The following is a 14,234-nucleotide window of genomic DNA, read 5'->3' on the forward strand; positions in this document are numbered from 1 at the left end:
GGGTGCAGGATGGAGCAGCACATGACAGGATGGGGACGCAGGATGGAGCAGCACATACCAGGATGGAGACCATATACCAATATAAATGCTCGCCACCCGGGCGTAGAACGGGTTCAATAGCTAGTAATATATATTCCCCATAGTCCTCGATACAGTATACTGCAGCCACCCCACAGAGTATGATGTAACCCCCATAGAATATAATGTAACCCCCTCATAAAGTATGATGCAATCACCCCTCATAGAATATAAATATAATACAGCCCCCCATAGAATATAATGCAGCCCACCTCCCCATAGAATATAATGTAGCCCCATCAAAGATGCAATCCTCCCTCATAAAATCTAATACAGCCCCCCCATAGAATATAATGTAGCCCACCTCCCCATAGTATATAATGTAGCCCCCATAGAATATAATGCAGCCCCCCACAGTATATAACACAGCCTTCCCCATAGAACATAATGCACCCCCCATAGTATAAAACACAGCCTCCCCCATAGAATATAATGTATAATGTACCCCCCATAGTATACAGCACAGCCCGCATAGTATACAGCACTGCCCGCATAGTATACAGAGCAGCCTCATGGCATACAGCGCACCCTCCCCCCTCTTCTCACCTCTCCTCGTGCCCGCTGCTTCCAGTTCCTGCTCCTGTCAGCACACAATGAGTGCGCGGCAGTGTCTGTCAGAGGCAAAGCGGGGAATGATGGGAGAGGGAGCTCCCTATGGCTGTTATAACTTGCTGCACTATGTCATGCATAGGTGGACACCAGTTTCTGGCATTGTTCCCTGCATAGCTACGCCAGTTTCTGGCAGTGGTCCTGCGGAATCTTGGCCCATTCGTCATAGGGAATGGCATTCAGTTCACTAATATGTTTGGATTTTCATGCTGCAACCGGTCTCATCTGACTGGATAGGGAATATCCAATCAGATCTCAGACAGCGGGATTCCCCAAACCTACGTCACAGTGGGCTCAGCTCGCGAAACCAATAGCAAACCAGAGAGTGCGGTAGGATCACAATTAGCCCTCCTTTAAGAGTACGTGCTCCCAATTTACTTACCAAGTGGGAGAAAGAGGCCACTGGAGGAAGGAAAATAGTGAATGTCCTTTGTGAATGGAAGGGTCACACCAATACTGCTACCTGTGCATAAATATTGTTTTTATGGGCTTTAGTCTCTTTTCTAGTGGGAATATTCCAGTGTCTCCTTATGAGTTATTAAAGCTATGTGCACACGTTGCGGATTGTATGTGTTTTTTCGCTGCGAAAACTCATACACAAGACACCCCATTGAATTGGAATCGCATCGCGGAAAAATATGTAGCATGCTTATTCTTTGTGCGGAATCGCGGCTATTCCGCACACATAGTAATGCATTGATCCCCTTACTTCCCGCATGGAGCTATGCCCACCATGCACAAAGTAAGCGGATCATGTGCGGATGGTACCCAGGGTGGAGGAGAGGAGACTCTCCTCCAGGTCCTTAAAGAATTAAAATAAAAAATAATTATATACTCCCCTTCTGGCGGCCCCCGGATCCAGCCCAGGCCTTAGCGATGCTCCCGGCAGCTCCTGTTCCCAGTGATGCCTGGCGACAATGACCTGTGATGATGTAGCAGTCTCGCGTGATGTTACGTCATCTGGGGTCATTGTCGTGAGGCATCGCTGGGAAAGGGAGTTGCCGGGAGCATCGCGAGGAGCAGGTAGGCTGCGGGGGGCGCCGGAAGGTGAGACTATCACGATTTTTTTTTTTTTTTTTAATTATTTTTAACATTATATATTTTTACTATTGATGCTGCATAGGCGTTTTACAGGGAATTGTGGAATTTATGCGGAAATTTCTGCGGCAACTCAGCAACGTGTGCACATAGCCTAAAGCGTTGAGATGAGATGGAGAGAGATTATATGTGATGGGAAGAATTATCACATTAGGCTACTTTCACACATCAGGTTTTTGCCGTCAGGCACAATTCGGCGAGTTTTTTAAAAAAAAAAAAAAACTTCCTTTTTTTTTTTTCTCACAGAGTTGTATTAGCGCCTGATGGCCACGCGTTTCATCCGTTTTTTGCTAGATCCGTCTATAAACATTTTTCTGGTGGCCGGAGAAATCGTTCTGTCCGGCGAAAAAACGCCAAGCAACGCTTCCAGCGATAAATGGATGAAAGTGAAATGATGAATCCGGCCTCCGAAACAGGTTTTCTATGCATTCTCCATACAGTCATGCAAAATTTCTCGCCCTCTCTCGTTGGAGCCTACGTTTCTTGTAATTTGGGGTAGTAGAGGTATGTATCTTGTAGGTCTTTTGCAGTCATTCAAGGGTTTTTGACCACCAGCCTCCTCAGGAAGGTGCTCCCAGTATATATGAATATTGAATGCCTATGCTAGCTTTTTGTACCCTTTTCCTTTTTGCCAAAAGCTGGGGTCTAGCAATCATGTTTGCAATAGGCTTCAACAGCATTTGGGTTCTCTACTACTGGCTAAAGACACTTGTCATGAAGGGGTTGAATAATTCTGAGACTGAAGTAGTCATTAAAAATGACAATTTGTGTTGAATTTTGAGAAACCACTTAATTTAGTTTTGATGAGGTATTTATATTGCTATTGTTAGGTGGATTGGGAACCGCAGAAAGTTTGCTGATTAAAAATAACCTGCAATGGGGGGAATAGTTTTGATTGAAGTTGTGGAGTACTTGTAGGAAATTAACACAAACTGCATCCAGAAGATATGTTACAGGGAATCTAGCTGTTGATTCATGCTGCATAGTAGCTGGCTCTTGCATTTCTTACATGGATATTTTGCTTTGTGCTGTTTGTATTTATGTATTGCTTATATAGTGCCATCATATTCCGCAGTGCTTTACCGACATTATCTTCACTGTCTTCAATGGGGCCCACAATTTAAATTCCCTATCAGTATGTCTTTGGAAGTGTAGGAAGGACAACCCGGAGGAAACCCTCCCAAACACGGGGAGAACATATAAACTCCGTGCAGGTGTTGTTCTTGGTGAGATTTGAACCCACGACCCCAGCGCTGCCCATTTAGTTGTTTTACAAGATCACAGCATCAGAAAATTCAGCTCTGTTGCAGAGACGTTGGGAGAATTTGAGCATATTTTTTGTATAGAGACTGATCGGAGAGAGCCGTGTGACAAGTATACCTCATTTCTAGCTTGGCCACCTGGACCATGTTGTACGCCCATCTGGTTGTACTGGCACGTGTTGCCTATTTCTTGGAAGTTCTTGAACTTGTATGATGTGTCAGAGCATTTGCAGTCTTATTCAGTCTTATATGTGACTGGCGTATCCTGGATTTGGTTTAATAGTTGGAAAAAAAACAAATTCTCCTTTAAAAGTTCTCAACTGGAACTTTTAAATCCCCACATCACAGTATAATTCCTAGAATAATGAGGGCTTTTGTGTGTCCACGTTCAGCAGGTTTTTATAACGTTTCCTTTAAAAGAATTGACATGGATAGCTGACAATTTGAAGAAAAAAAACATACCGTAATTTTTCAGACTATAAGACGCAGCGGACCATAAGACTCACCTAGGTATTGGAGGAGGAAATTAGAAAATAAAACCTGAAGCAAAAAATGTGGTCAATTCTGTACTTAATATCCCCTGTCATGGTAAATATGGTCCCCTCATCCCTATCCTGGTATGCATGGCTCCCTCATCTCTATCCTGATATGCATGGCCACACATCCCTATCCTGGCAGAAATTATTGCCCTCATCCCTATACTTGTATGCATGGTTCCATCCCTATACTTGTATGCATGGTCCCATCCTTATTCTGGTATTATTGGTCCCATCCCGGTCCTGGTATGCATGGCCCCATCAGAAAAGATTAAAAAAAAAAACCCATTACACTTGCCTTCCTTCGCCTCCCTCGCGTGTCCTGCTCCGGTGCCAGCAGCAGCTTAATGCTTGTAAGCAGTGCATGGCAGGGATGTAATTCGCTGCTCAGAAGCAGAGCACAGCTGCCGTAATACTCACCGGGACCGTTCTTCACAGAGAGCAGTGAGTATTCATTGCTCTTCAGTAGTGTGCACTGTCAACCGCCTGCTTCCTGCTGCTGCCGGCGGTCACGTGTTCTGATACTTAAGAGAAATTAATATTCAGAATAGTCATTTCTCTTAAGTATCGGCACACATGACCACCATTAGCAGCAGGATGCCGGTACGTAAAAGCAATTCCTCAATAATCCAGTGTAAAGGCTCTGGCAATTCCCACCCTGTGTTTGGTTGCAGTGGTCGCATGAGTCGCATCTAAGCTGTCATCTCTAGCATCATGGCTTCCATTTTTGAGCGTTGGTAATATTATGTCTTCTGACCACTGAGGCTACTACACATTGGCTGTACAATTATCATATACTTGTAAAAACAAACCAGGGAGACTGTGGGAGGCTCTGACTTTGCAAAGCATTGTCATGTATGTTTGTTTGCTTTTTTTTATAGCTAGAATAAAATTCAGGTAACCTCTTATTATTGTCTTTCGACTTCTTCCCCCTTAAGTTCTATTTTCTGCATCATATAGATACTGAGTTTGGAAGAAAGACCAGACAAATCGGGAGAGACTCAGGAGGAGAGACAAGGCAAAATGTTACTACATACTGAATATTCCCTGCTATCTCTCCTGCACAACCAGGATGGAGTGGTCCATCACCATGGCCTCTTTCAGGTACTATAAATGAGAATAATGCTTTCTCTATTAATGTCGCCTGCTGATCAGCTGTGGCTCTTTGTTCAGAAGAGACAACCCCTTCATCCTCAAGTTGTAGAGTGGAAAAGATGCGCTTTTACTGTTCTGCCAAACTTGGTTGATAAACAGAAGACTTTATCATTCAACATAATTTCACGTCGGTCTGTGTTGCTTTAATCTTTTCCTGCAAAAGAAGAAAAAATCTCCAGTAATACTCAGGTAAACTCCTGCTGGGACTGGAACTAGCTTCCATCACCGCCCTAAAACTCCTCATATGCCGATGCCAATATTGACAGACAGACAATGTGATAAGGAGGCTGATGGCTGCAGTCTAAGGCTATGTGCACAAGGTACGTTTTTGCAGTGGGTTTTGCGTGCAGAAATGAGCCAAAACCACTATGGAATCCTTATGCAAGCTAATTCGATGACAATCCTGAAGTGTTGTGCACATGAGCAGTAATTTTCCTCTGCGTATTTGCAGTGCGTTTTTTTTCTGCAGCATGTCAATTCTTTGTGCAAATTTGTTGTTTTACACACATTGACATCAATTGAGTCCGCCAAATCCTCAGCAAAAACACAGGTATAAAAATGTTTGCATATTTGCTGAGTTTGTTTGCAGTTTTACAGTCTTCCCATGGCGTTTCCCATGCTGTCAGTGGCATGGTGGTTCTTATCGGCTGTAACGCTACCGCTGGTAAGACTGTCGGTCAGAGCGCTGCAGGGTCATGCTGCCAGATGTCAGCGTGACCCTGCAGCTGTAATTGTGACCCACAGTAAAACGCTTACTGCAGGTCAGCAGGTGTGGGCTGATGAGACTACTCCTCCCATCAGCCTACGTCTGCTGTCACTGAGGACCGTGATGACAAGAGCCGCTAAAGAGAGACATCTCTCGTCAGCTGGCGCCTGTGCTCACACACAAAAAAAACAAAATAATTACTTACATATTCAAATATACACATTATACTCACCTAACATCCGAAGCCCTTGTATCCTAGAAAAAATGTAACCTAAAAAACAAACTCACCTTAACGCCCAATTCCCGATGCCCTTGTGTCCTATAAAAAATCAAAAATAATAAACCACCATATACTCGCCTGTCCGCCATAGTCCACGTAATCCCGAGTGGCCCACGGTTATCTCGCGTGTAGCACAGTCACATCGGGAGATGTGACTGCTCTACTTGGCTGTTGGCGATACACTGACAGGAGGTAATCGCTCCTGCAGTGTATCACTGAGCTGCCGTGAGAGAGTTCACCGGAGTTCATCAGCTTATCAGCTCCGGTGCTCTCAATTACGGTACCACCGGTGCGTGAGAACTTTTGAGGTTAATATAGAACTCTTTGGCTACAATGATGAAAGGTATGTGTGGAGAAAAAAGGGCACAGAATTTCAGGAAAAGAACGTTTCGCCAACAATTAAGCATGGGGGTAGCTCAGTCATGATTTGGGGTTCTGTTGCAGCCAATGGCAAAGGGAACATCGGTGGAGGGAAAAATGGATTCAATGAAATTTCAACACATTCTTGATGCAAACAGCACCGTGTGTAGTAAAAAAAAAAAAAAAAAGAAAAAAAAGCTAAAGTTGAAAGGAGGATGGCTTCTACAAATAGATAATGATTCTAAACACTTCATAATCTACAATAGACGACCTCAAAAGGCACAAGCTGAAGGTTTTACAATGGCCCTCACAGTCCCCTGATCTGAACATCATTGAAAATCTTTTGCTAGACCTCAAAATTGCGGTGCATGCAAGACGACCCAGGAATCTCACAGAAGTAGAAGAATTTTCCTAAGGAGAATGGATGACAATCTCTGAAACAAGAATTTAGACACTTGTCTAGCTTCAAAAAGCATTTACAAGCTGTGATGCTTTCAAAAGGGACTGCTACTAGGTGCTACCCATATAAGGTGCCAAAACGTCAGCCCATTTTCCGTTTTGTAATTTTTAAAATGTAAAAGATGAAGAAAAAACAAATACATTTTTTTTGTGTGCCTAGAATACAAAGGAAATGTATCATCTTTAACTTTAAGCCTTTTAGAGATAATTTCAGCTTTAACTTGTTTACCCCTTATTGAAGCCACTGACCAATACAACTCACCCCCCAAAAAAACAAAAATCCCCCACATGACTGTAGAAGAAAAACTATATGAAAGGTTATGATTCCTTGAATGTCACACTAAAGAGGAAAAAAAAGGAAAAATGTCTTGCTTTAAAACAGACAAAAAGAGAACCAGCACATCTCAGCTAGTTTGAATAGGCACCAACCAAAGAAAGCATATTCGTCAAAAAGATTAAGGTTTGTGCAATAACTTACCAAGAATGGTTGCTCTAGAAGCTAGTAACTGCATTGCTGCCATAGAACATGGGAGAAAAGAAAAAATTTAAAAAAGTGCTACATAGTGTATATATTTGTGTGTATGTATGTGTATGTGTGTGTATATATGTGTGTATATATATATATATATATATATATATATATATATATGTATATATGTATGTATGTGTGTGTGTGTGTAATATGCATCTGCAAAAATTGCTATGAAAAAAGGAAAGTTCTTCGCACAGAGATTGGCCAATTTGTGTGGCCAGTTGCCACGTCATGGCGTCTTTCGTAAATTGGGTCCCTATCCTTTAAAAGCCAAAACTGGCTGTCAGTAAGTTAAAGTAGTAGGGTTTTATGCCTGAAAATGGGGGGAAAAAAAACCCGAATATGTGTAGAGATATATAGATGGGCCTTTCTTGAATTACATGATGTGATGCCAGTAAGCTGGATGCATGACATCACTTCTTCAGAAGGTTTAGAAACAAATCTGTTACAATTGGCATTACCTCATAACCACAGCCCTCTTTCTGCTCATTCCACAGAGTGCAATTACAGCGCTCCTGGGGAAGCGACAAAATCCCCTGCCTAGTGGTGTCTACCCGGCCATGTCTCCTGAATTGGAAAATGGAGCTTGGGTGTTTCTTCTCTACTTGCTTGTACTGTGTTTTTAAGAGCTTTTCCCTTTGGAGCATTGTGGCACTAATAGTGTAGTCCTTGCAAAACACAAGAAAAAGAATGCCCATATACATAGGGAACACCCAAACAAATTAAACACAACAATTTAAAAACATTTAAAACAGTTCTGATGATCCACAAAGGCCATGTCCAATAATATGGATCATAGACATCCCGTAACTACCAAAAATATGCTCGATGCTGTGTACATGGACTAAACAATAAATGTTAAATACAGGAAAAAATATCATTAAGAGCGGCCCCCATCTATTCAGAGTACCATATAAAATATGAGGTGGGAAAGGGTATATATGCACATATGTCCTGTACAAAAAAAATCAGCGTACATGGACACAAATATACGCAGGCTTTTTTTAGCACACAATAAATGCTCGGTCAAAAAGGGGATAATGGTATCTAAGATGTAAAACAAGGTCTTGAAAGAAAACTAAAATGACACTAATGACCCAACTGTGTGTATCTGGTCCAATGCACCAGTCTGGTTGCTATACAAAACCTGTTATCCACCTAACAAATGAAGAGACCGAGAAGGAGGCCAGTGCTCAGATCCCATGAACCTGGAAGTCCAGCAAAGAGCCATGTGAGCAAGAGGTAGTAGAGGGTGAACCCCACGCGTATCGCCACTAACAATGTGGCTTCTTCAAGGGAGGAAGTTCATGTCTACACTAATAATGTAGTCCTTAGCACAGTCTGCCATTCATTGCAGTCAGGCTCCTGAAAACCAGTGAGCTGAACAATTAAATGGGGGGGGGGGGGTTAGTCACTCCCTCCATAACCACCTTATCAGTGAGTGATCACAAGACCCCTCTGGGCCCCAACCCCAGTTATCAGCCAAGCTTGGTTGTGATGTGTTAAGTTGTGTCTGACTTGTCAGTTAGTACAAAGTCTGTGCTCTAAAAATGAAGTTTACAGGATGATTAGAAAAGGATGGTGGAAAACTTGAGCCTTGGTATCCATAATGGAAAGAACATGATACACATTTTTAACATGGAAGGACACACTATCCAAGTTTTATGTATGCACTACAAATATTCAAAGTTGTTTCCGTTGAGGACACCACAGATGAATAGGTGGTAGTCTAGTTCTGTACAGACCTCTGCCATATCCTCAGACTCCTGTTTCAGTGGTGCTGTGGTCTCACCAGTGTTTCCCTGGCCTCCAGAATCACCAGATCTTGCCCCCTGTGACTACTTTTGGTTGGTCTATATCAAGGACTCTGTGAATCTGTCCTCTTAACCTCCGCGTCTGAACGAACTGAGACAATATATCACTGAAACGGTGGAATCTGGGGATATGCTGGCCATTGCGTGGACAACACTGGACTACTAGTCGCCGGTCATGTCACCAATGGAAATCACTTTGAACGTTTGCTGTGTATAGATAAAGCTTGGATATACAGATGTCTCTTTAGGTTGGTGCATTTGTGTTCTCTTTTCTCGATTATGAATACAGATGCTACAATTGTGCACCATCCTTTTTGAATCGCTTGTATTTTATTTGGTGGTTCTCACGTGAGGTTACCATTTTGGGGGACAATGCAGAAACCATACTTTGTAAGATCTGAATCCAGTCAAGTAGTCACAATATACTTCACCATCTTTGCACATTTCTCTCCATAGGATCGAACATGTGAAATTGCTGAAGACATGGATGCCAACAAGCTAGTAAGGAAGATGCGGAAGCGAATATGCCTTGTCCTCGATTGTCTTTGTGCCCACGATTTTAGCGACAAGACTGCGGACTTAATTAATTTACAGCATTACGTAATTAAGGAGAAAAGGCTGGGGGAGAGAGAAACTGTTGTCATATTCTACGATGTTGTCCGAGTCGTGGAGGCTTTGCACAAGGTATGTTTGACCTGAGACCATTTTGCATAAATGTCTGATTTTCTTCCTACTTTAAATTTCCAGACTTGAGGAGGAGTAATCGTAGTAGCAGTAAAGTCCCCACGTTTATGCCAGCCATGTCACTTGTGTGGCTGTATTCTGTACAATTTTATGTCTTGTGGGCAATAACCAAAAGAATCTTTTACTTCCGCAGAAGAACATTGTGCACAGAGACTTAAAGCTGGGTAACATGGTGCTGAACAAAAGGTAAGACTGGGCAACAAGAAAACTGTATTGATCATTTTCAGAAATGAGGCATTATTTCTTTATTTTATTAAACTTGATAACCAGCTACATCGCTAATGTAAAAGGTCTGTATATGTGGGAGCTTGTGGGCAGTTAATAAATATATATATATATATTACACTGTGTATATATGTATGTGTGTGTATATATGTATATGTATGTGTGTGTGTATATATATATATATATATATATATATATATATATATATATATATATATATATATATATATATATATATATATATATATATATATACACACTACATCAGAGGTGTCAAACTGCATTCCTCGAGGGCTGCAAACAGGTCATGTTTTCAGGATTTCCTTGCATTGCACGGGTGATAATTTAATCACCTGCAGGGAATGATTCCAGCACCTTGTGCAATGCTAAGGAAATCTTGAAAACACGCATGGTTTGCGGCCCTCGAGGAATTCAGTTTGACACCCCTGGTCTAGATGGTGGCCCGATTCTAACACATCGGGTATTCTAGAATATGCATGTCCACGTAGTATATTGCCCAGCCACGTAGTATATTGCCCAGCCATGTAGTATATTGCCCAGCCACGTATGTCACAGGTTAAAAAATTAAAAAAAACATACTCCCCTTCTGATCCGAGGGCCCCTTGTAGTTCTGTCGCCTGTTCGCCAGCTTCTGGTCCCAGGGTGTGATGACGTCGCAGTCACATGACCGTGACGTCATGGCAGGTCCTTTTCACGCAGGACCTGTGATGACGTCGCGGTCACATGACTGTGACGTCATGAAAGGTCCTTCTCGCGCAGGAACTGTGATGACGTCGCAGTCACATGACCATGACATCATGGAAGGTCCTTGTCGCATACCATCTTTAGCATCGGAGCGTCGCGAGGAGCGGGAAAGTTTTTTTTTTTTAACATTAGATCTTTTTACTATTGATGCTGCATAGGCAGCATCAATAGTAAAAACTTGGTCAAACAGGGTTAATAGCGGCGGAAACGGAGTGAGTTACCCGCGGCATAACGCGGTCCGTTACCGCTGGCATTAACCCTGTGTGAGCGGTGACTGCGGGGAGTATGGAGCGGGCACTGACGGCAGGGGAGTAGGGCGGGACTAACCGGCCTGTGGCCGTCGCTGATTGGTCGCAGCAGCCATGACAGGCAGCTGGCGAGACCAATCAGCGACTTGGATTCCATGACAGACATCTCAGTAAGTTTCTATATTAATCAAAACGTTTTTAGGATAAAAAAAAAAGCACTTTTGCTATCCTATGTATATTGTGTTAAATAAAAAAGCCTACTGAGGAATATATATATAATATGCTTTGGACATTTATTGTCTCCGGCTCTGCAGCTCCCACTGTTATAGACTATGTTCTTATCCACCTTTATACCCTCTTTTAAGGAATCCAATAATTTTAAAAGAGCTTTCTGGTCTTTAAACATTGTAAGTATAAAGTGATTCTTATGAAAAGGGCAGAAAAAAAAGCATGCTTTCTTACCCCCCAAAAAAACATTCTCCACTTCAGCACTGGTGATAGTCATGACGACCCCTGACCAATTACGCCACAGATTGGTGGCCATGTTGTCCTCTTTTGCAACCCTGCGAAGACTGTTGGGGCAGCAGCACTCAGGAGTCAAGGGACTTACTGGCAAAATGGTGGATGGTTGCTCCAAGGCTTCACTTCTAGTGCTGTACATGCTTTTTCATAGCGAAGAATAGGAGAAGCTTTAAAATTTCCCAAACTTACCCTATTTTTGGACTATAAGACGCACCTGACCATAAGATGCAGTTATGTTTTTGCTGGAAGAAAAATTATTTTTTTAACTGAATGGTATGCTGCAATGCTTGATAGTGGCTGACTCGCTATAATGGGAGACCTGTGCATGATACATTGGTATGGAAACCTGAAGCTTGCACGCTATTATGGGGGGACCTATGTATGATGCCCTGTTATGGCAGGGTATGTGGATGACCTTGGTATGGGCTGACATGCTAAGAGTATATTCATATTACGGAGGCGTGGGGAAGAAGATATTTCTACTTCAATAGAATAAGACACCTTTTCTCTCATGATATGTAGCTTACCTGTCTAATAATAATAAATAATAATAATTGTACTGTAATGTTTTTTCCATTGTTATTTAGACAGTCAGGGTGAACAATTTAGAGAAAGTGGTGGTTGAAGAACAGTGTAAGGTGTTTTCTTGACAAAAGCAGAGCTTATCTCCACCTACTGCACAGTAAGCTTCCTGAACCTCAGTGTCTCATCCCAGGCAGTCCTCTCAGTCCAAGGCACGGTGGTGATGGTTCCTGTCCCCACTACTCCCCCTGCCTTCTTTCTGCCGGGAGACTGTAGAAGTGTGTGGCAGCTGATTTCAACCCGACGGACTAAAAACTCTGATGTTGTTATTGGATCGCCCCTGTAGGGCAGTGGGGCACTTGGTACCGGGTCCTTCGGTTCTCAAGGGGGATATCACGGCTGACCCGGTCCGTGGCCCTTGGTACGTCCGTTAATAAAAGGGAAAGATCTTTAAAGAGATAATGTTCGTGACGCCACCTGTGGTATTCGGTCAGGGTGACCAACGCTGCTTAGGGGTCTGCTGGGGGAATGTTATGGCAGCTAGATGGTATACCTTCCCACAGGTGAAGTATGTCCCCAGGGCTTCCCAGTGTGTGGATGGTGGATGATGTAAGGTGCGGTGAATAACAAGGACACAAGGTTGCAGTCTCTTTACCTTTACTGAAGACTTCAGCATCCACAGTCCAGAGCACCAGACCACAGGGTAGGCAGAGTCCGGCCGGTTTGGAGGCAAGTCCAGAGTCCCCTTATCCAGGTAGAAATGAGTAGCCTTCCTCTAGCGCCTGGGTGTTGTAGTACCTTATTGCTGAGCCTCATAAGGTCCTCACAACTGTTGTAGATGTTCTAGATGTTGTCTCTTTCTGTCCCCCAGATGGATAGGACAAACCCATATGACCGGTGGCGTGAGGCTTTTTACAGGGACACTATCATGCCCCAGTCTCTCGTGGGTGCCACCTTGCCTCCTGGGTATAGGGCGGGCAGGTAATGTGGAATTAGCTGTCCTGCCGGTCTCTGGAGCAAGGCATAAAGAACTGTTGCTCCCTCGGTGTTCCAGCTACCGGGATCCTGCGCCTCAGAAGCAGGCAGCCTGTGTAGGGCAGAACTCTTTCTGGTTTCCTCTCCTTTTGCTATGACTTCTTCTCACTCTATATAATACAGTTCTCTGTTTGTGTCCTTTCTTAGGAACTGCCGCACGTGCGGCAGGCGCAGCTCCGTGGCCTTCTGTCTAGGCCTCTGACAGGATCCCACCCCTGTCAGGGACCCACTAACTGAGCGGAGCTCAGCTAGCAGCTCACTGGGTGAAGCCCAGCCAGCTTCTGCCTAACTTCCTATCCAGACCACCAGTTTTACCTAATTGTGAGGAGTGCCCTAATAAATAGGAGCATAGCTCCCCCTGGTGGACTGGAGTGTGAAATGTGTTGTGTTGGTGTTACCTGGTAAAGAGATCTCCTTTATTGCCTTCAAACATAACATCACTTCCCCCTAGAGGAAAATTATATTACTGCAATGACCAGGACCCTGGGGCACTGCACTATTCTCCTGCAGTATGTGAAACTCATCCAGCAGCCTTACAAAAAAAACAACGCTATGTTAATACACACTGAAATTTTAGCCTCTCTTTCTGTGTCTAAAAAAGTGTGTTGGAGTCACAAAAATATGGTTTAAATAAAAAAATTAAGCACCGTATTTTTCTGACTCCAAGACACTTCTTTAGATCCAGAAAATGAGGCTAAAATTTCATTGATTTTTACTGATCGAAAAACATTCCATCGGTGAAAGTCACTGATATAGCTAGCATTGGTGGTGAAAACAGACTAAATGCTGATGAAACTGTGATCCAAAATACTGATGAAGAATGATCCATGTTTTTACTAGTCAGACAAATTGTGGACGTCTGAATGAGACCTAATGCTGTATTTACAGCTACACTGCTCAGTTTTGCTGAATGTCCATACTGCTTCTCAGTGTTGGGAACAGGACCTTCCCTGGTCTGTCTGCTTTGTATGAAACCCCACTTATTATGGGGCAAGCATTACTTAGCACCCACAAAGCTTATCTTTTGCTGTAGAAGTTTATTTTTGTCTGCCCTTGTTGAGTGACATGCTTTTTCCTCAATGTGTTTTCTTTAATGTTCAGTATTTTTTTTATATTTTTCACTTGAAGTGGAAATCTGAAAAGCATTGAAAAAGAGCGTGTTTGTGGCACAGTGGTGTGTTCTCCCCCCGCGTCGATTAGCGTGGGCTTATGTATAAAACTATCAGGCTAATGAGGATGATTCATCTCCGAGAGTACAGCCTGTTCAGTCTCAGATAATAGAGA

General features: G+C 43.1%; 1 protein-coding gene across 2 annotated transcripts in view; it reads left to right on the top strand.

Annotated features, from left to right (window-relative positions):
* STK40 (serine/threonine kinase 40) overlaps positions 1 to 14,234 on the top strand; it is a 59,332-nt gene that overhangs the window by 30,191 nt on the left and 14,907 nt on the right. The window contains exons 1-4 of one of the 2 annotated variants that reach the window (XM_069756883.1): positions 2,175 to 2,289; positions 4,544 to 4,687; positions 9,346 to 9,573; positions 9,767 to 9,819. In XM_069756883.1, coding sequence (XP_069612984.1) covers positions 4,607 to 4,687; positions 9,346 to 9,573; positions 9,767 to 9,819 — 362 coding nt within the window. In that variant the 5' untranslated portion in view covers positions 2,175 to 2,289; positions 4,544 to 4,606. Of the gene's footprint in view, positions 1 to 2,174; positions 2,290 to 4,543; positions 4,688 to 9,345; positions 9,574 to 9,766; positions 9,820 to 14,234 lie in introns of those variants that run through there. The other variant, XM_069756881.1, reaches the window with a different exon arrangement.

Source organism: Ranitomeya imitator, chromosome 3, assembly GCF_032444005.1.
Source record: "Ranitomeya imitator isolate aRanImi1 chromosome 3, aRanImi1.pri, whole genome shotgun sequence".
In the NCBI taxonomy this organism is placed as follows: domain Eukaryota; kingdom Metazoa; phylum Chordata; class Amphibia; order Anura; family Dendrobatidae; genus Ranitomeya; species Ranitomeya imitator.